We start from the raw sequence: 23,934 nt of genomic DNA, 5'->3' as shown, positions 1-23,934 counted from the left end.
TCATCTCTGGCTCCTCTGAAAACTATAGCACTTTGGCATCGGTTCCCTTGCCGTACATGATGTTACTATCAATAGACTGTGCCTCTTGTCCCCTTTATAAGTTCAGAAGCTCCTGGAGGGTAAGTTTGATTCATTTCCTTCATTCTTTTTTTTTTTTTTTAACTCTGTAGAAGCTTTATCATTCTTTTTTTTTCTGTTAATGTTTTTATTTTTAAATTTTATTTTATTAAAAAAATTTTAAATTTTATATTGGAGTATAGTTGATTAACAATGTTGTGTTAGTTTCAAGTGTACAGCAAAGGTTGATTCATTTCTATTTACATCACTTGCAATAACTAGTACATTTCTTAGATGCAAAATTAATGTATTTTCCTTATTGATTAATATATGAATAAAAGCTAAACACTTAGCATGTATTATGTTCTCAATTAATATTTATAGAAACAAGGGAAAATCATTATAGGTCCTGGTTAGTTCCACTGATTTGCAATGAGTAAACAGAATTGAATTACAAAACAGCAGTACAGACATGGTTCCCAGAGCAAATGCCTTCTGTTCTGACCATTTATTATTATTTAATAAGTTTATTTTTTGTAGGTAGCAAAATGGTTCTAGAATTATTTGATTCAACTTGCTTTTTTACTTCTCCCTATCCCTTGTTCAATAAGTTATAATGAAGACAAACTGATATTTCAGTAGAATTATTTTTTGTCTTTCTACAGAATTAAAATAAATTTTGCATAGAACGCAGCATTAAATGCAGTGTCAAACAGCTAATTTGAGAGAGGTGGCAGGATGGATTAATGGTGGTGCATAACATGGGTTGAACAAAACACCTGAGGACAAGGGGAAAGTTGTTAAAACCTTGTCACTGTCTACAAAAAGAAATTGAAAAACTGAAAAATTTTTTTTATAAATCCCCATAGAACTTAAGCAACCAGTAATTGGTTGTGACTTTTCAATGCTTAACAAAAGAAAACAAAAGTCAAATGGATTTCCAAAGGGGTAAGTTTCCTCTTCATGCTCCCCAGGAGGCCCATTTATAATTTTTGACTCTGCACTAATGGGCCCAGTTCTGCCATGAAGCCAGCATTTCTCTTTCTTCTCCCACATACCTGTATAGACATTCCAGGGGCCTCTGCATGTCGGTAGAGACCTGCTAGCAATTTCTGTGTCCCCAAATACTTGAAATCAATGCAATTTAATTAACCTCTTTAAACATTTTTGAGTGCCTATTATGTGCTGGGTTTCCTACCAGATACTAGATATTCAAAGGTGAACAAGAAATCCTCTTTGCTGTGAAAGAGCTTACAGCTTGGTGGAGTAGGTGGAAATATTCAAACACCATTCTTACGTAAGACAGACTGTGAAGACAGAGCTATAAAACAAAGTGCCTGGGAGCACAGGAGAGAGAGAGCATGACAGAGAGAGAGAGGGAGAGAGAGAATGACAGAGAGAGAAATTTGTTGTCATTGTGGGGCTTGTGGAAGTGAATAGGAGCTAGGCTGTGTTTGGAGCACTGTGCTTGTTCTCCCAGCATCCATCCACCTCATCTCTCCCTTAATGGGTGACAGATATGTGATTGGGTGAGATTGATCCTGCCCTGACTCCAGGAGTGAGTGCTGATTGGTGAGCCAGTGGTTCTCAACTAGAGATGGTACCTTCTAGAGGGTATTTGGAAATCCATGAGGACACTTTTAGTTGTTACAAAGGCTGAAAGACACTATGGGCATTTGTTGGGTAGGGACCAGAAATCTTAAATGACTTATAAAGTAGGAAAGTGACTCACATCATGAAAAATTGTCTTACTCAAAATGCCAGTAGTACTCCTACTGAGAAACATTTGTCTAAACAAATCAGAGAAATCTCATCCTGTATTGGTTCAGAGAGTCCAGGTCTAGGTCAGTTAGCTCACACTGTTCCCCTGCCATCAGTGTGGTCCAATCAAATAGAGCTCTGGACTTTTCTGCAGTGGTTGTAGGGAAGCAAACTTTCTGTCCCTTATTGGGTATGCAGGAGGAAGCATGTAGACCTTATCTAATTCTGATTTAGATAGATTCCCATTCAATCTATATAATCTGAATTTATTCAAGTGGTTTGTTTGCTTGTTTGTTTCTTCATTTTTGTTATTGTTTCTAAGCAAATTATTGGAATGGCAGCAATGTTGTTGAGGTATCAAATCTAAGTAAACTCTGATACGTGAACAATATTTTGTTTTCATCCTGGAGCCTTGGAATGACTATAAAATTCATAATATTGTCATAAAAAGAGAAATAAGGGTGAAACAAAAATAGTCAAGATTATTATTTACGGTTTAATAAGGAATATACGTGGTGTCTGGTAAAAATCGTGAAAATCTAAGTTAAATTTGCAATGGTGTGTGTGTGTGTGTGCACGTGTGCACGTGTACACATAATTACATAAAAGAAAAAGAGAGAGGGAGGGAGGAAGAAAGGATGGCAGTGGCTATCTTCATACCTAACACATTGTAGAAATTTAAATCTTGTCAATTTAGGAAAAATTCTGTCTCTTCAGCTTACAAATCTACACATTAAAGAAAGCTAAAAGAAAAGATTATGAAGCACTTTGATTACTTAATCAAAGTCCATTAGCATATTCTAAAATGTTATAAGTTGTGATTAAAATAGATTTATTTTTATGCTTATTAATAATTCTTCTGCTGACATAAGATTAGTATTCTTAGCTACAAATTAGTTTCCTACATTGTCAATGGTTCTTGTGGTATACTAAGAACAAAGAAGAGATGTACAATTACATGTGAATTAAGAAAAATTAAAGGAACACAGAAATAAAGTTCAAGTTAATTTTTATATGACCGATTTCCCTCTTGTTGCAAAACTTACAAACTAGTATTCAGAACTCTCAAGTGACTAAACTGAAAGTAAACTACATCTGGAAAATGAGGAAGATGAGAAGGGAAGAGAGCCGTGGTACCTGGATACTGGTCAGAGTCGTGTACTGGTAAGCCTTGACCACCAGATAGTTTGCTTCCAAGTCTATCAGTCCCAGGATCATATACTTCCACCATCTTCGTCGTAAAATTGCCAGGAGGTTTTCTTCTCCTGTGTTACAAAGTTAAGAAGAAATGGATTAAGCTCTGAACACGTTGAGAAACTGTATATTTAGAAGGATTCTAAAATATTTATTACAGTACTATATTTTTTACCGTACCTTATCAAACGTTTAAACAAATGAATCAATATGTCCAAGAATGACATGCTCATGCTTAGTTTACTAGACTTCATGGTAGATTTCAGCCTTTCAAATTAGTTCCTATCCCAGAACAAGACTGGACAGGTTTTTAGTTCACTATGCAAAACATTTTCTCACAAACATATGAACAAAAAATTTTGTCAAGTAAAAATAAAAGGAAAGGTGTTCAGAAAGGCTGTATAAACACGTGAAATCCAAATCATCCTGAACTTCAGGATTGTGGTAAAATAGAAAAAAATGGAAAGAGGGTAGTCAAATGGAGAAAAGTCTGTGCTTAGTCGCAGATCTGCAGTAAGGCTGCAGGGTGCCACCCTGAGGGCTCGCTCGCCTCTGAACCTTACACGCAGGTGGTGTGTGGGTGATAGGAAGAGAGAGGAAGTTGGGGGTCACTCATGGATGGGGAAGAGTGCCACAGGCCTTGGTCTTAATGCTGCCGAAGACTGCAAACTTCACCATCTTGCGTCTTACGCTGGTAGCCTCAGAACAGACTTTGAACTGCTTAGTTCTTCATCCTTATTTTTACATATTTCAGGCTTGAAATGTACTTTTTCTCAAAGTGGGGGAACATGATTATTAATAAAAACAGCTTTCTGGGGCCAACCTGTGAGGTATCCTTAGAGGGTGTGGAACATGCAGAAACCCTGAGTGAATGGTGACTTTTGATACCAAAGAAACAATCCAAACATTTGGCCCAAAGTATGCTTTCTCTCGCTCTTCCATGTGCTGATTCCCCTGCATGGACTATTCATTCCCCAGCCTTCAAATGAAGGAGCAGCATAGACTCTACCACCAGGAAGCCTTCCTTGATCTCTCACTTTGATCTTCTCAGAATCGGTTGGGTTTCCATGCTATGGGCTCCTTTAACACCCTTTCTTATTCCACAGATATAGTACTTATCTCACTGTATTATAATGGCCAGTTTTCTTGACTCTGTTACTCATTAGATTATTAACAATTTGAAGAGAGTGGCACTGTCTCGTTCACCACTTTATCTCTAGGGTCCAACAGCTCATGGTGAGTAGTCAATAAGTAATACAGAATCTATGAACACATTTTGTGTTTAATAACCTCAGCAATGTTAAACATTGAAATTGAAATATTTAAAATATATCTACTATAAACATTCATGCACCAGACAATGAAAATTGTTTTCTAGTTAGAACATCTGACATGAATTCATTTGGTGACCGTTTTACACATAATACTCTATACATAGAACATAAAAAGGTCAATGGCACATTGAACCACAAAGCTGAAATCCTAAGGTCACAAGTCATTGTCCCAGTTAATTTACACGATGAACAGAGAATTGCTAAACTCGGAGCACACCAGCCACATTTCAATATGTGACATTGAAAATCTGGATCATGGCGCTGTTTGTTCCACCAATCAATACATATTCAAAGTTACACAGATTCAAAGGAATCATTTGTTGTCTTGCTGTTTGTTCTGAAGAAGTTTGCAAGCAAAACACTCTAAACAAATACTTCCATATTGTTTCACTTGAGCACCTGAAAATGTACAACACACTTACTTCGCAAAATTATCCAGGAAGGCAAGAAAGATTTTTTTTTTCCTGGCTGAGCAAAAAATGCAACTTTTAAAAGGACTGCTTAGGGATTTACCTACATGACTCATTAACACTGATGTACAATACACCATTAAAATTCTAGAATAGTGAAGATATATTCTTTATAGCCCTTGTGCCAAAGTGCTTTCTAAACCTCATGAAACCGGGCCATCCATAAAAGCACCAGCACAACTGGTGGTACGTTAACATTCTGAAGCAAAAGAATTTTTTAAAAAATTAACTAAGAGACATAATAAAATCTATGGGTGGAAATTTTAGAATTATAATTTGGCATTTAAATTTGCTCTGTTATTATTCTTACTATAAACATGTTCAAATATAAATAAAAAGCATAGAGAATAATGTGATAAGGTAAACTCCAACCTAATTTAATTAATGTTAAAATTTTGCCATGTTTGCTTCAGATCTTTTTCTGAGAAAGGAAATGTTACAGATGAAATTGAAGCCTCCTTTCTGCCATTGCCAGATCCCATTTCCTTCCCTCCTTCCTCAAATCACCATCTTGATATTGTTATGTATCCTTCATGTTCATGTCTTTGTTATACGTTTTCTACATATGTATGTATTTAAATGAAAGTTTATTGTATATACTGTACCTGTCATTCTTCTAGGGTTCTTTATACTTAACATTGTTCTAGAAATAGATCCCTATTTTTTAATGTAGAGAATAAATGTAATATATTTTAAATGATATATAATCACATTTTATGAATATGCCACAATTTATCTCATCTCCCACTGACAGACATTTAAGTTGTTTCCAATTTTTCTTTAAAGAACATCCTTGCACATATGTATCTCTATAATTGGTTTAGAGTTTAATTTTGTTTTCATTCTCTTTTTAAAGAACTGTGGAGTATGCAAGTATTCACAAGTGTGTAAAACATAATTAAAGAAAGTAACCCTAATTGAAAGTAACATAGCACTCCAGCAACAATAACTACGGCAATAATTGAGAATAGAGAGGGAAATTATTGACAGTCTTGATCATGTGACTCATATCTCATTTTACTAAGCATCAACAGAACGACCAATCAATGTGTTTTTTCATTTTTGTAATAAATACTTATATGATACTATGTACCAGGCAGTGTCTATGTGCTTTACAAATATTAATTTACTTAATCCTTATAATATCTCTGTATGGAAGGTATTTCTGTTAACCTTATTTACAGATGACAAAACTGGGGCCTGGAGGAGTTAAGTAACTTGCCCAAAAGTTCACAAAGATGAGCCAGGATTTGAATTCACGACAATCCAGCACTAGGCTTTATACTCACTGGTACTGCACTATTTTGCCTTATTGGTTTGTAATTACGGCACTGTCCTCAGGAGTCCTTCATTTCTCATTAAAGGAGCTATCATGACCTGCTTGTCCCAACTCACCTGCAGGGTGCCCCCTCTGCCAGACTCCAGGGGGTGCCTGGCACACTGAAGCCGATGTGCACAGTGTCCCCTAGTGTTGCTGGTGCCCAGCCGCGCAGTCGTGTGTCCACTCCTGAATCAGCTTAGGGATGAGCATGTGTCCCATCACCCTCACTTCAGTATCAAAAGTTGATGTCTCCCTGCCTGATCTAAGTGCATGACAGAGTTTCCCTTGTGAAATGCAAAATAAGGCTTTAAATCAAATTTATGGCTTAACAAAGTCTAATGATAAGAATTACTGTTACATGCTGTACTACTAGTTGAAGCCTTGGGAGTAATAACAGTGGTCACACATGGGGTGGGGCAAGCGTGGCAGTGGTCAATGAATGTTGAAGGAAGTGGAAACACCTGTGCAAATACTGAAACATGGTTCACATTCACGGCCGCGACTGGAAACTTGAAGAGCCTTGATTCATAGATAGGACTCTTGTTCACCCCCAGTGGTGGTCTGAGTAGAGAATAAAAGGATTGTGAGACAGCACCAGAGGTGAATTCAGCAAAGGAAACAAGAAGCTGCATTATTCTCGGGACTGCATTTTCATTAAGGGCTCTTGTGGGTGGTGTGATCCTTCATGGTGTTTTTCTGCAAGGACAGAACTCAGCATGCATTTGCACAGAGGGTCTGCAGCAAGAGTGAAGCCCCTGCAAAGGGGGCGAGACCCTTGCTCGAATAGACACCTCCTCGGCTCACAACTTGAAGCCATAATGCCATCTTCCTTTACCAAAACTCCAAGGGAAGAGGTTAAATAGTCATCAGTGAATTTGAAAAAAGGGCTGACTGAAGATGGAAGTTTTAATTACTCACCTTTAAAAGGTGAAATTTAGTACTAGGATGTAGAATTCAAAACAATTCTTTTGTCAGAAAAGTGAACAAAATAAATGTGCTAATAATAAGGAAATTAAAATGTAAATGGTTCACAAAAAGAAATGCAATCAATTGCACTTCATAATGTGAATCTGAGGGTAAGGATGAAATACAAAAAGGACAAATAATGAAGATTACATTTTGTTTTGTATTGTTTCATTCACTGTCACTATTGGAGCCAGACAGTGAGATTAAGAAGAGCATAAAAGGCAGTCCTTTAATGTCTTGGCTTAGTGGCAACAGACCTGGGTTTGGCCACTGATGTACCTTAGTGGTACTGAGTAACTTGGGTAATGGCTCTGAACCTTGATCCCTCTACTGTAAAATGGGGACTGTAGCAACTATTTCACAGGGCATTGTAGATTAAAGGCAGTATGAATGTCGTATTTAAGCTAATATCTAATGCCAGGTATGTGCACAAGACATGTCAGCAAGTGGTGGAGCCCTGGAATTCTTGAATCCTGACCAGCCACCCACCACAGACTGGCTCATGCGAGTGATGGATCCTGCATGGAGGAAGCCCAGGAAAATGAACTCTCTTGATTCCTCATTAGGGCTTTAGCTGCACATCCTTTGTCTCTAACTGTTGAGCTTGTGGATGGATCACACTGCAGTCAGCATATGACATTTGTCCAGACAAATGGAGGGCCATTTGGGCCCTGAGGGCCATGTCCTTGACCTTGACACCTCTCCCCTGGGCCAGATCCTTGTCTTGATTCTCTGGATCTCACTCCTTGATCTGGGAGGGGAAGCCACATGAACACACCCCTTCTCCCTAAGGCTTGAACCAGAAATGGCTTCGTTCTCTGGGACTGTAGTCCTACCGGGCCTTTCCAGGGTAGGGGCTTTGAGGAGGTGTTTCCAAGGTTACCACATAGGTTTCATGTGACAGGCAAAACATAAAAGAGGAAACCACACAAAGGGTTCAAAGAAAGCCAAGAGGAGAAGAGACGCGGCCTCAGTTCCCATTTTACACCCTTCACATACCTCTCGCTCAAGTTCCCACTCACACTGCAAGATCCAGTTACCTGGATGTGAAGCTCCCATGTGAAGCTTTCCCAAAGTCTCTGCTTCCCCTCAGCACTTATTTCTCTTTTATACATGTCCTGAACTATGCCTAGCATAGTGATTTAGACAGATAGTTACTCACTTAAATAAGATCCTGTTATCAATAAGATAGCTGAATAACACCGTTAAAATCTACTCCGTCATCTGGCTGTTTTCCAGAGATGCCTAATAAGGGTTTGGAAAAATATCTAAAAGCAACTAAAAATGAATCATAATCATGTAAGTTTCTGGTAGATGTGACTTTAAGAGAAATTCCATATATGTATAAAAATGATTGTATATAGGATAGGTTTCTTAAAAGTAAGTTTATTTTATTTCTTTCAAAGTTACTTTTTTGGCATTGATAAGTAAAACAAAATATTCTAGCCCTAATTATAAACTCAATTTATTACCTTTCTGACACAAAAACATATATACCTTATGATTCAAAAAATCTTTCAATGTATATTACCTTTTTAAACATGAAACAGATCACTTAAACCTCAGAAACCTTTTTTTTTCTGGATTTTTTAAGCTGTCATCTTTTATGAAGCTAAGATACATGATTTTATGTGGCACGTTTATACTCTACACCTCTGAAATATGCAAAACCTGTGTTCTTTTTCTAAAAAAATTATTTATTTTATTTATTTATTTTTGGCTGCATTGGGTCTTTGTTGCTGTGCACAGGTTTTCTCTAGTTGCAACAAGTGGGGACTACTCTTTATTGCGGTGCACGGGCTTCTCATTGCGGTGGTTTCTCTTGTTGCAGACCATGGGCTCCAGGCGCATGGGCTTCAGTAGTTGCAGCACACGGGCTCAGGAGTTGTGGCTCGCGGGCTCTAGAGCACAGGCTCAGTAGTTGTGGCGCATGGGCTTAGTTGCTCCGCGGCATGCGGGATCTTCCCGGACCAGGGCTCCAACCCATGTCCCCTGCATTGGCAGGCGGATTCTTAACCACTGCGCCACCAGGGAAGCCCCAAAACCTGTGTTCTTGATGTATCTTAGGAGACACAATTGCTAACATTTTCTTCTTCATATTAATAGAAAAATTGATAGTAAGTCTGCCTAGATTTTACCATAAAGGCAATTACAACAAATAGATAAACAAATAAAGAACTTTTCTGAAAGTTCAGGATGTCTAAAACCTCATATATGAAAACTGTGTACTGACTATTAAACTCTGTTGACCAAAATCTATGTGTTGCAGGTTCCTCTACCTCTTAATGAAAATAGTGCATGAGAGCCAAACAACTCCCCTAAACAAAGTCCATTCAGAATTTAAAAACTAGATATACATTTAGAGCACCCTAGATATACATTTAGAGCACCCATTTCATATTCTTGGAAACAACACCCTGTAAAGAATACACCCACTTGCAAGCTAAACACTGTCACTATTGATCACTGAAAATCTTAAAGATGTTATGTTGTTGCATGATCAAACACAAACCAATACTCTTGTCCCATATTTCTAGCTGTGATAGACACATTTCTTTGTACTGATATATGTCATCCAACAACCAAAATTTAACCGATTAAAATGGAGCACATCTTCCTACTCCAAACTCCTGTCCAGTTTATGTTTTTTGTTGAGCAACCAGCCCTTGGGGCCCATTGTAACTTTGTTAGCTCTTTTGCAGTTATCTATATGCACAGATTCTTGCTCTGAGAAGTCTCGCCAAGAGTTCTTCTCTTTTGATTTAGATAGTGAGTCAGCCAGGCTGGCCTTTCCTTTTTGGCTCCGGGAGACAGGCTTCTCAGAGAAGACGAGAATGGTGCCCTGCGGAGTTGTGGATGTGGCAGCCATGCCTTCCCTTTGGCAGGGCAACATAGGGAGGGCACTGGAGCCATTCAGCAGCGGGGTGGAACCCAGACTCTTCCGGGCACTGGGTGTATGATGTTGTTGCACAACTTAGTCTCTCTAAACCTCAATTTTCCTCATCTATACATTGGAATTACTAGGTGGACCTGCCTCTCTGAGTGTTGGTCAGGATTAAATGAGATATTTATAAAATGCTTAACATGGTGCCTCAAAAGGAGCTCTTATCATTATCTTGACTTTTATCACAGCTGGTCTTTCCTCATGCCAAACTTCCAACATACTGTAGACGTGCAGTAAAGAATTTAACCTTGCCCCCGAAGAGGTCTGCAATTTGTCCTGGGGTAACGTTATGATTCAGGGCTGAGGATGGACATGTCAGAAAGACCAACAATGTGATTTGGGGTGAAGGCTTTGGGTCATGCCCAGAGACTAGAGAATCAATCAAGCTTACATAATGGAGCTTCAATAAAAACCTGAACACAGAGGCTCTAGCGAGTTTCCCTGATGGGTAATATTTTGTCTGTATTGTCACACACTGGTGCTGGGAAAGTAACATGTCTTGTCTCCATTGGGAAAGGACAATGGAAGCCCTGGACTTGGTACTTCTTTAGGACTCTGCTGTATGGACTTATTCCCTTGGTTGATTCTAATCTGTATCCTTTCCCTGTAATAACTCAAACCATGAATATAATAGCTTTCAGTGAGTTCTGTGAGGCTTAGTAAATTTCTGAAACTGACAGTGGTTTGGGGGATCCTCCCCCAACCCTGAACTTGGCATCAGGAGAGAGGGTGGTCTTGTGTGGACTCTGAACTTTCCCATTTGGCCTAAACTCTCACAGTGTTATGAGGTAAGGGTAGTGTTGGGACTGTGCCCCTAAACCTTTGCACCTGGTTTTCCCCAAACACAACTAAATTTGTCCCTCTCTTGCTCACAAACTCAAGTACGTGTTTGGTGCATCTCAGCAAAACCAGACCCCAGAACCCTCGAGGTCTGAATTCAAATTAAAACAAACAACTGGTGTCCTTTCCAGGTGATTTTAAACAAGGTATGTGATTATTTGTGGTCTTGAAAGAATATAAAAACTTCGTACTTTAAACCTAAATTTTCCATCATTATAGAGATATCACTTACCGTGGGAAATACTGTTCACTAGCTCAAAATGGTTAATGATAGGTTGGCTGTGTGTGGGGTGGAGGCTTTGATTTGAAATTATTCAGAGCCGTCATAATGAAATGATGGACTCATATAAATCTCTCTACTTTCCTGTGGCGAGCCTGCTGAGAGGAAAATGTATTTGTCCTTTTTAATGACATGACTATTTTCCTTCTCTTCATTCCAGTTTGTGAAAAGTGACCCTATTTGCCTTTTGAAGGCTTCCTGTAATTGGCTCTGATGCCCCCCGACGTTAGCAGATGAATCTGTCAGTTTTGTGAATTTTGTTTTGAACAAAGAGCTGTGTAGTAGCTAATGACACACAATGTAAGAGGAAGAAGCCAGACAGGCTTGCCTCCGGACTCCTGCCACCTGCTGAGCATATTCAAAAGACAACATGACAGAAGATGCCAGCCTGAACTTTTGAGGGCTGACCTTGAGCTTTGACATGAGAGCATCTGTCATGGTGGACATATAGGTTAGACCCAACATGGGAAACTAGCAAGAGGAGCATCAATGGGCCAGAAGCCTGGCTAAGCAGAAAGCTGGCCGGCCTCCTCTCCCCTGTTCACACTTCCATCTCCCACCTCAAATGTCAAGTACAGATCTACCAAGGCCACTTCTGTTACCTAACATTTATTTTTCATTGAACACCATTTGTCAGGATAAGGCCAGAGGCAACATATATTTACTTTCTCATTTAACTGCCACCCTATACTCTAGGTTAAAAGCATGGCATCAGAGAGACCTCCGTTAAAGTACTGATTTTGTCACTTAACTGGCTGTGTCACCTTGGGAAAGTTTACTCCTTTACAAAAGGGGGCAAACACTACTTACTTGAAAATGTCGCTACACCAATTACATGAGAAAATGTATGTAACATCTCTGGCTTCCAGTAAATGTTTGATAGCTTTGCTATTAACAGCCTTATGAAGAAACTATTTTTCAGATCATGAAATCAGGCTTTGAAGAATTTTAAGTAATCTGTCCAAGGTCTGTCCTGACTTTTTACTGCAAAGCATTCACTACTCTAAGAATGATGCTTTTTGTTTACATGGTACATTTAATAAAACAAATCAGAAATATTTTTATCTTTTTATCAAATCTTTCTGAAATTAAGTTCAGTAGAAACAAGGCAGCATTTTCTGAGCAATGCAATAATAGTATGCAATGTGTACTTCTAGAATACACAGAATACACATGCATATATTCTAAAACATATTTCCACCTGAAAATATTGAAGAATATATTCATGCAGTTAAAAAGTTTCCACTTTATGGGCTTCCCTGGTGGTGCAGTGGTTGAGAGCCTGCCTGCCGATGCAGGGGACACAGGTTCGTGCCCCGGTCTGGGAGGATCCCACATGCCGTGGAGCGGCTGGGCCCGTGGGCCATGGCCGCTGAGCCTGCGCGTCCAGAGCCTGTGCTCCGCAACAGGAGAGGCCACAACAGCGAGAGGCCTGCGTACCGCAAAAAAAAAAAAAAAAAAAAAAAAAAAAGTTTCCACTTTACTAACCTGGTGGTAATGAGCACCAAAGCACACAGATTATCATCTTAAAATTTTCCACAAAACAAAGATAATAATCTTGGAGAAATGGTTGATTACTGTTCTGGATCAGGAAATGTAATACAAGTCAAACCTGGAATATTTTGTTATACAAAAGAGCAAGGAAACAATAAAAAAACTACTCGGGGTTGTGTCAAAAGGACTCAGAGGCCAACTTGAAGTGTCTTTTGTATAAAAATAACACTGAAATGGATTGAAATGCATCAGATATGTTTAAATCCACGAGTTCATAAAGAATCTAAAAGCAACAGCAATAAAAACAATCACAACCAAATTAAAAAAACTAATTGGTCACCATTGGATATTAGTAAAACAACTCAATATTTTGAAAATTGGTAAAAAAAAAAGGAAAAGAATAAAGTTTTCCCCCCTGGGATTCTCATATGAACTATACCGCTAGGTAACTAAATTGTAGATGAGGGGAGATTGGTATTTATGGTGATACTCTAGCTAATAAAGAAGAAATGAGAGAATTAGAATATCCTCATTTTGTACCCTCTAATGAATATAGGCCTAGAAGGTCAAGCTACTAGCATTTCAAAGAAAGAGGTAACCAAGCATTACGTTTTATGTGCTGCCTGATGGATGAACAAAACACTACGTATGGAAAAAAAAAAGAAAGACACCAAATCTGATCAGGTTTTAGGACTTAACTACACCAATTTAAGAAATACAGAGGTCACAAAAGTATATATTGAATTACTCTAGAAAGATTCAATCAGCAAAAATCCAGATAGTGGGATATAGTGCAGTCCAGTTACTCAGTTTGGCCTGTTGAATGGCAGTGACAGCAGCAACTGAGAATTTGTCAGAAATGCAGAATCTCAGAGGCCAACCCCAGACTACTGATTCCAAACCAGCATTTGATCAAGTGCCCAAGTTATTCCTATGCATTACAGTTTAAGAAGCAGTGATTGAATGGACCACCTGATAGATTCTTCAACAAAGAAATTGCAATAAAAATGAAAGAAGAGAGCTTCAAGAAGGTGGAAGAGTAAGATGCGGAGATTACCTTCCTCTCCACAGATACATTAGAAATACGTCTACAGGTGGAACTGCTCCTATAGAACACCTACTGAACGCTGGCAGAAGACCTCAAACCTCCCAAAAGGCAAGAAACTCCCCACGTACCTGGGTAGGACAAAAGAAAAAAGAATAAACAGAGACAAAAGAATAGGGATGGGACCTGCACCAGTGGGAGGGAGCTGTGAAGGAGGAAAGGTTTCCACACACTAGAAGCCCCTTCACGGGCGAAGATGGGGGGTGGCAGGGCAGAAGCTTCGGAGCCACAGAGGAGAGCGCAGCAACAGAGGTGCAGAGGGCAAAGCGGAAAGATTCCCGCACAGAGGATCTGTGCCAATCAGCACTCACCAGCCCGAGAGGCTTGTCTGCTCACCTGCCGGGGCGGGCAGGGGCTGGAAATGAGGCTCAGGCTTCGGTCGGATCCCAGGGAGAGGACTGGAGGCGTGAACACAGCCTGAAGGGGTTAGTGTACCACGGCTAGCCAGGAGGGAGTCCGGGAAAAGTCTGGAGCTGCCGAAGAGGCAAGAGACCATTGTTTTGTGGTGCTCGAGGAGAGGGGATTCAGAGTACCGTTTAAACGAGCTCCGGAGGTGGGCTTGAGCCATGGCTATCAGCGCGGACCCCAGAGACGGGCATGAGACGCTAAGACCGCTGCTGCCACCACCAAGAAGCCTGTGTGCGAGCACAGGTCACCATCCACACCTCCCCTCCTGGGAGCCGGTGCAGCCCACCACGGCCAGGGTCCCGTGATCCAGGGACAACTTCCCCGGGAGAATGCATGAAGCGCCTCAGGCTGGTGTAACGTCACGCCGGCCTCTGCCACTGCAGGCTTGCCCTGCATCCGTACCCCTCCCTCCCCACGGCCTGCGCGAGCCAGAGCCCCCGAATCAGCGGTTACTTTAACCCCATCCTGTCTGGGCGGGAACAGATGCCCTCAGGCGACCTACACGCAGAGGCGGGCCAAATCCAAACCTGAACCCTAGGAGCTGTGCAAACAAAGAAGAGAAAGGGAAATCTCTCCCAGCAGCCTCAGGAGCAGCGGATTAAATCTCCACAATCAAGTTGATGTACCCTGCATCTGTGGAATACCTGAATAGACAATGAATCATCCCAAATTGAGGCGGTGGAATTTGGGAGCAAAGATATATTATTTTTTTCCCCTTTTTCTCTTTATGTGAGTGTGAATGTGTATGCTTCTGTGTTTGATTTTGTCTGCATAGCTTTGCCTTCACCATTTGTCCTAGGGTTCTGTCTGTCCTTTTTTTTTTTTTTTACTTAAAAAATTATTTTTCTTAATAATTATTTTTATTTTTTATTTTAATAAATTTATTGTATTTTACTTTATTTTATCCTCTTTCTTTCTTTCTATTTTTTCTCCCTTTTATTCTGAGCCATGTGGATGAAAGGCTCTTGGTGCTCCAGCCAGGAGTTAGTACTGTGCCTCTGAGGTGGGAGAGCCATCTTCAAGACACTGGTCCACAACAGACCTCCCAGGTCCATGTAATATCAAATGGTGAAAATCTCCCAGAGATCTCCATCTCAATGCCAACACCCAGCTTCACTCAATGAACAGCAAGCTTTAGTGCTGGACACCCTATGCCAAACAACTAGCAAGACAAGAACACAGCCACATCCATTAGCAGAGAGGCTGCCTAAAATCATAAGGCCACAGACACCCCAAAACACACCACCAGCCGTGGACCTGCCCACCAGAAAGACAAGATCCAGCGTCATCCACCAGAACACAGGCACTAGTCCCCTCCACCAGGAAGCCTACACAACCCACTGAACCAACCATAGCCACTGGGGACAGACACCAAAAACAACGGGAACTGCGAACCAGCAGCCTGCAAAAAGGAGACCCCAAACACAGTAAGTTAAGCAAAATGAGAGGACAGAAAAACACACAGCAGATAAAGGAGCAAGGTAAAAACCCACCAGACCTAATAAATGAAGAGGAAATAGGCAGTCTACCTGAAAAAGAATTCAGAATAATGATAGTGAAGATGATCCAAAATCTTGGAAATATAACAGACAAAATACAAGAAAAGTTTAACAAGGACCTAGAAGAACTAAAGAGCAAACAAACAATGATGAACAACACAATAAATGAAATTAAAAATTCTCTAGAAGGGATCAATAGCAGAATAACTGAGACAGAAGAACGGATAAGTGACCTGGAAGATAAAACAGTGGAGATAACTACCACCGAGCAGAATAAAGAAAAAAGAATGCAAAGAACTGAGGACAGTCTCAGAGACCTCTGGGACAACATTAAATGCACCAACATTCGAATTATAGGGGTCCCAGAAGAAGAAGAGAAAAAGGAAGAAAGGGACTGAGAAAATATTTGAAGAGATTATAGTTGAAAACTTCCCTAATATGGGAAAGGAAAGAGTTAATCAAGTCCAGGAAGCACAGAGAGTCCCATACAGGATAAATCCAAGGAGAAACAGACCAAGATACATATTAATCAAACTGTCAAAAATTAAATACAAAGAAAACATATTAAAAGCAGCAAGGGAAAAACAACAAATAACACACAAGGGAATCCCCATAAGGTTAACATCTGATCTTTCAGCAGAAACTCTGCAAGCCAGAAGAGAGTGGCAAGACATATTTAAAGTGATGAAGGAGAAAAACCTACAACCAAGATTACTCTACCCAGCAAAGATCTCATTCAGATTTGATGGAGAAATTAAAACCTTTACAGACAAGCAAAAGCTGAGAGAGTTCGGCACCATCAAAGCAGCTTTACAACAAATGCTAAAGGAACTTCTCTAGGCAGGAAACACACGAGAAGGAAAAGACCTACAATAACAAACCCAAAACAATTAATAAAATGGGAATAGGAACATACATATTGATAATTACCTTAAATGTAACTGGATTAAATGCTCCCACCAAAAGACACAGACAGGCTGAATGAATACAAAAACAAGACCCATATATATGCTGTCTACAAGAGACCCACTTCAGACCTAGGACACATACAGACTGAAAGGGAGGGGATGGAAAAAGGTATTGCATGCAAATGGAAATCAAAAGAAAGCTGGAGTAGCAATTCTCATATCAGACAAAATACACTTTAAAATAAAAACTATTACAAGAGACAAAGAAGGACACTACATAAGGATCAAGGGATCGATCCAAGAAGAAGACATAACAATTGTAAATATTTATGCACCCAACATAGGAACACCTCAATACATAAGGCAAATACTAACAGCCATAAATGGGGAAATCGACAGTAACACAATCATAGCAGGGGATTTTAACACCTCACTTTCACCAATGGACAGATCATCCGAAAGGAAAATAAATAAGGAAACACAAGCTCTAGATGATACCTTAAACAAGATGGACTTAAGTGACATTTATAGGACATTCTATCCAAAAACAACAGAACACACATTCTTCTCAAGTGCTCATGGAACATTCTCCAGGAGAGATCATATCTTGGGTCACAAATCAAGCCTTGGTAAATTTTAGAAAATTGAATTCATATCAAGTATCTTTCCCGACCACAACGCTATGGGACTAGATGTCAATTACAGGAAAAGATCTGTAAAAAATCCAAACACATCGAGGCTAAACAATACACTACTTAATAACCAAGTGATCACTGAAGACATCAAAGAGGAAATAAAAAAATACCTAGAAATAAATGACAATGGAGACACAACGACCCCAAACCTATGGGATGTAGCAAAAGCAGTTCTAAGAGGGAAGTTTATAGCAATACAATCCTACCTTAAGAAACAGGAAACATCTCAAATAAACAACCTAACCTTGCACCTAAAGCAATTACAGAAAAAAGAACCAAAAAACACCAAAGTTAGCAGAAGGAAAGAAATCATAAAGATCAGATCAGAAATAAATGAAAAAGAAATGAAGGAAACGATAGCAAAGATCAATAAAACTAAAAACTGGTTCTTTGAGAAGATAAACAAAATTGATCAACCATTAGCTAGACTCATCAAGAAAAAAAGGGAGAAGACTCAAAGCAATAGAATTAGACATGGAAAAGGAGAAGTAACAGTTGACACTGCAGAAATACAAAGAATCATGAGAGATTACTATAAGCAACTCTATGCCAATAAAATGGACAACCTGGAAGAAATGGACAATTTTTTAGAAATGCACAACCTGCCGAGAGTGAACCAGGAGAAATAGAAAATATGAACAGACCAATCACAAACACTGAAATTGAAACTGTGATTAAAAATATTCCAATAATCAAAAGCCCAGGACCAGATGGCTTCACAGGCGAATTCTATCAAACATTTAGAGAAGAGCTAACACCTATCCTTCTGAAACTCTTACAAAATATAGCAGAGGGAGGAACACTCCCAAACTCATTCTACAAGGCCACCATCACCCTAATACCAAAACCAGACAAAGATGTCACAAAGAAAAAAACCACAGGCCAATATCACTGATGAACATAGATGCCAAAATCCTCAACAAAATACTAGCAAACAGAATCCACCAGCACATTAAAAGGATCATACACCATGAGCAAGTGGGGTTTATTCCAGGAATGCAAGGATTCTTCAATATATGCAAGTCAATCAATGTGATACACCATATTAACAAATTGAAGGAGAAAAACCATATGATCATCTCAATCTATGCAGAGAAAGCTTTTGACAAAATTCAACACCCATTTATGACAAAAACCCTGCAGAAAGCAGGCATAGAGGGAAGTTTCCTCAACACAATAAAGCCCATATATGACAAACCCACAGCCAACATCGTCCTCAATGGTGAAAAACTGAAATCATTTCCGTTAAGATCAGGAACAAGACAAGGTTGCCAACTCCCACCACTCTGATTCAACATAGTTTTGGAAGTTTTAGCCACAGCAATCAGAGTAGAAAAAGAAATGAATCCAAATTGGAAAAGAAGAAGTAAAACTGTTACTGTTTGCAGATGACATGACACTATACATAGAGAATCGTAAAGATGCTACCAGAACTACTACTAGAGCTAATCAATGAATTTGGTAAAGTGGCAGGAAACAAAATTAATGCACAGAAATCTCTGGCATTCTTATCCACTAATGATGAAAAATCTGGAAATGAAATTAAGAAAACCCTCCCATTTATCATTGCAACAAATAGAATAAAATATCTAGGAGTAAACCTACCTAAGGAGACAAAAGAACTGTATGCAGAAAATTATAAGACACAGATGAAAGAAATTAACGATGATACAAATAGATGGAGAGATTTACCATGTTCTTGGATTGGAAGAATCAACATTGTGAAAATGACTCTAGTACCCAAAGCAATCTATAGTTTTAATTCAATCCTTATGAAACTACTACTGGCATTTTTCACAAAGCTAGAAAAAAATATTTCACAATTTGTATGGAAACACAAAAGACCCAGAATAGCCAAAGCAATCTTGAGAAAGAAAAATGGAGCTGGAGGAATCAGGCTCCCTGAGTTCAGACTATACTACAAAGCTACAGTAATCAAGACAGTATGGTACAGTCACAAAAACAGAAATATAGATCAATGGAACAGGATAGAAAGCCCAGAGATAATCCCATGCACATGTGGTCACCTTATCTTTGATAAAGGAAGGAAGGATATACAGTGGAGAAAAGACAGCCTCTTCAATAAGTGGTGCTGGGAAAACTGGACAGGTACATGTAAAAGTATGAAGTTAGAACACTCCCTAACACCACATACAAAAATAAACTCAAAATGGGTTAAAGAGCTAAATGTAAGGCCAGACACTATCAAACTCTCAGAGGAAAACATAGGCAGAACACTCTATGACATAAATCACAGCAAGATCCTTTTTGACTCACCTCCTAGAGAAATGGAAATAAAAACAAAAACAAATAAATGGGACCTAATGAAACTTAAAAGCTTTTGCACAGCAAAGGAAGCCATAAACAAGACCAAAGGACAACCCTCAGAATGGGAGAAAATATTTGCAAATGAAGCAACTGACAAAGGATGAATCTCCAAAATTTACAAGCAGCTCATGCAGCTCAATATGAAAAAAACAAACAATCCAATCCAAAAATACGCAGAAGACCTAAATGGACATTTCTCCAAAGAAGATATACAGATTGTCAACAAACACATGAAAGGATGCTCAACATCATTAATCATCAGAGAAATGCAAATCCAAACTTCAATGAGATATAATCTCACACCCATTAGAATGGTCATCATCAAAAAAATCTAGAAACAATAAATGCTGGAGAGGGTGTGGAGAAAAGGGAACACTCCTGCACTGCTGGTGGGAATGTCAATTGATACAGCTACTATGGAGAACAGTATGGATGTTCCTTAAAAAACTAAAAATAGAACTACTATATGACCCAGCAATCCCACTACTGGGCATATACCCTGAGAAAACCAGTATTCAAAGAGTCATGTAGCAAAATGTTCATTGCAGCTCTATTTACAATAGCCAGGACATGGAAGCAAGGTAAGTGTCCATCAACAGATGAATGGATAAAGAAGATGTGGCACATATATACAATGGAATATTACTCAGCCATAAAAAGAAATGAAACTGAGTTATTTGTAGTGAGGTGGATGGACCTAGAGTCTGTCATACAGAGTGAAGTATGTCAGAAAGTGAAAAAGAAATACCGTATGCTAACACTTATATATGGAATCTAAGAAAGAAAATAAAAAAGGTCATGAGGAACCTAGGGGCAAGATGGGAATAAAGACACAGAGCTACTAGAGAATGGACTTGAGGACATGGGGAGGGGGAAGGGTAAGCTGTGACAAAGTGAGAGAGTGGCATGGACATATATACACTACCAAAATTAAAATAGATAGCTAGTGGGAAGCAGCCACATAGCTCAGGGAGATCAGCTCCGTGCTTTCTGACCACCTAGAGGGGTGGGATGGGGAGGGTGGGATTGAGGGAGATGCAAGAGGGAAGAGATATGGGGATATATGTATATGTATAACTGATTCACTTTGTTATAAAGCAGAAACTAACACACCATTGTAAAGCAATTATACTCCAATAAAGATGTTAAAAAAAATTGAAAGAAGGAAGAGAAATCTGTGGGTTAAAAGAACTTAAGAAAAACTTCAACCACTTGCAAATTGTAGACCTTATTTGCATGCTGACTCAGACAACCTGCAAAAAATACATACATATGAGACCACTGGAAATTTGAACACTGATAGGATATTTGGAATTATTGTTAATTTTAAATGTGATTATGGATTCATGGTTATGCTATTTTTAAGCTCTTATCTTTTAGAAATACACACTGCAATACTTAGAGATGAACTGATATAATAGCTGAGATTTAATTTAAAATAATACAAGATTGGGGAAGTGGTAAGGGTTAAGGGTAAAATAAGACTGACCATGAGTTGAAATATGTTGAAGCTGATACATTGGCTTATAGGTGTTCATTATACTATTCTGTCTACTTTCCTATATGTTTGAAATGTTTCATAATAAGAAAGTTATAAAGAGAAGAGGTTCCATTGTGCAGAGAAAGTTTAGCTGGTGGAGTAGCACTGGCCTGAATATCTGATTATCAATGGTATCTATGTATCTGTAGCCCTTTAAAGCATGGTACTGGTGCAGTCACATTCCTCTTACAGTGTCCTTGAGTTGCAGGTGGTATTATCCTCTTTAGCAGCCAGAGAATGCAGAAGTTTGAATTCTATTTCTTCCATGTGCTCACTTCAGTCTTGGAGGTCAGGAAGAACACTTGGCAACTCTTCCAAGCAGAGGTCTTGACAAGCGCTTAATAGCTAAGAAATTCTCTTGTTCATTTCCCTGTGTTCTGTGGTTGTGGCAGTGCCTTGTCCTTGTATTAATGGCTAAGATGTTCCCTGCCCTTGCTGCTTCCTTTACAGAGAAAGTCTGTCTATGTTTGAACCCCAAAAGCCTTCTTAGAGAATCTTTTGTTGGTGCAATGTAGCATCTGTATCAACTACTGAGGCTTCGTAAAGCTGCTGATGGAGAAATCACGCCTCTCAGCGTTGGTGGCACTGTATTCATACAGGTAGATATATAAAGGTAGAGCCAGCTGAGCTCAGTAATACCCGACCAATTGTAGGAGATGGCATGATATGAATCGTGAGTAACAAGAACCAGGAAAGGAGAAGATGGGGAAAGATAATCTAATGTCCATCCCAAGCAAAGCCTCCTGTGTCGTGTGGCAAACATATTCGGAGCCACAGATATCAATCAGGCATGGCAGGTCATAGAGCAAGGGAGGTTCCAGAGTATGTCACCAGCCTTAGCCATAGACATAAGCCTAGAATAAGTCATTCAACAAGGCTAAAATATTTGGGAAGCAAGAAAACAATCACTGAGCCAGTGATTCAGTTTTTTATAAGATTATACAAATGTCTACGTCTTGATAAAATCAGATTTTTGCCATTTTCCCCCCAGCTTTATCTAGTCTGGCCTTAATCTTGAGTGCACAGTAGAATTACTTAGGGAGCTTTTAAAATTGCTAATTTGGGGCTCTACCTCAGACATTCTCCTCACTCAGCAGGTCTGGGCTGGGGCCCAAGAATCTGCATTTTAAAAAGCTTCCCAGAGACTTCAATGCTGCATGTCACTGATTCCATTACATTTTGGCAATCTTGATCTAAACTAATAGATAAATTGGCTTATTTTTCCGAGGCATTTATGCTCCAAGGCCAGCTACCTGCTTGGCTGGTGACTAGAAACAACTGACAAGGTCGCTCCTGTTATAGGAATAAATTTGATCTCTGTTTTAAATCTGTCAGAGCCCACGGGAGTGGAGGGGCTACTTACAGACAAATGGAACCTTGTCCCACATCCTATCTTCTCAAAGAAACAGCCCCAATTTGACCCACATTGACTTTTTCTCTTAATTCTTATAGTCCTTATGCATAGTTCTATTGATTTGGGAACTTTTATTTTTCTTCACATTTAAAAAATTTTGCAACTGTGTATTTTTTTCTATCCTGAAATAGTAGTAAACTTAGGAAAAGCAAAGTCTCTGTTTTATACTCTTTTTCTGTTACATACATTATTGTCTGCTTGACAAATATTTATTGACTTTCTTTTACAAACCCATCCTGAAACATATGTAGAGAGAGTTATTCCATAGGACCTAAGACCTCTATTTTTATTATCTTCTACTACATTTATATATTACATTTTAGGGTGATTTTTACTTTCCCCGAATGTTATTCCTTTATTTATTGTGTGTCAGCTATGGCACTAGTGAGTCAGCTTGTGTGCACTGCCAATATTGACAAAAACTAATAATCCAAGTTAAAATTCATAGACATGTATACCCCTGAGGAAGAGGTCAATTTTACCATATAATAATTTTTTAAAATCTACAACAAATACAAACCCTAATGACCCATACTAATTGTCTTGCTTGAAAAGTGTTTCTGTTCTTGTATCTGTGTCCATCCACTAAATGTAAATCTCTGAGAATTAAAAGGATAGTGTCTCTGAAGGGTGTCTCTCTATGAGACACAGCAGATGGCCTGTAAGATAATGACACGAGTACTACTGACTAACAGCCCACCAATACATTTCCAGAACTTGGGGTTAGTTACTGATGGCAAGTGAACTCTTAGGAAACAAAATTGATCAGTATGTGTCCCAGAAATCACGGGCTATATAACAGCGTTTAATAGGGTGTCCCATTTGCCTGTGGATTTCTTAGGACACAGAGAAATAGTAGGAGCTTAAAAGTGAATAAAAGAAAACTCTTCAGATTTCCAATTAGTAGCCAAGATCAGAGGTAAGGAGGCATAGGCTAAAATTAGCATTCCGATTGTCAACCTGGAAGACAATTCAAGTTATTTGCCCAAGTAGCCCCATCAACCGTTTTTGCTCTCTTCACCTGGATCCAATTCAAAGACCAAACTTGGTGTAATCATTGCCCACATCCACCAAATCCAGATTATTTTTAGATCTGACTTCAACTGAAGCAGAGAGCTCCTTTATAAAGGTTATGGATGAAATCTGAAGGGTACCTGAAGGTTGTGGATATTCACCTGGCTGAGAAATGAAGATGCGATCACAGCTAACCCCTTAGGAGGTAACTTGACCTTGAACAGGAATAGTGTCAAAGGATATTTAGAGTGTTTCTTCCCACTGGTCTTCTGGGGGCACCATGCCAGTAAGCACGCTTCCTCCATTCTCTTTGCTTAACCATTTTCCTGAGAGGCCTCTGTCACTCTCATTTCTTCCTTGAT

At 39.2% G+C, this 23,934-nt stretch overlaps 1 protein-coding gene across 1 annotated transcript in view; it reads right to left on the bottom strand.

The window, feature by feature from the left end:
- SLC35F1 (solute carrier family 35 member F1) overlaps window positions 1–23,934 on the bottom strand; it is a 434,637-nt gene that overhangs the window by 112,181 nt on the left and 298,522 nt on the right. The window contains exon 3 of the mRNA XM_059083053.2: window positions 2,956–3,083. Within this exon, the coding sequence (XP_058939036.1) occupies window positions 2,956–3,083 (128 nt within the window). The remainder of the gene's footprint in view (window positions 1–2,955; window positions 3,084–23,934) is intronic.

The sequence above is a fragment of the Kogia breviceps genome, chromosome 13 (assembly GCF_026419965.1).
Source record: "Kogia breviceps isolate mKogBre1 chromosome 13, mKogBre1 haplotype 1, whole genome shotgun sequence".
In the NCBI taxonomy this organism is placed as follows: Eukaryota; Metazoa; Chordata; class Mammalia; order Artiodactyla; family Physeteridae; genus Kogia; species Kogia breviceps.
The sequence above is the reverse complement of the archived record's forward strand: the minus strand, read 5'-3'. Positions and strand labels throughout refer to the sequence as shown.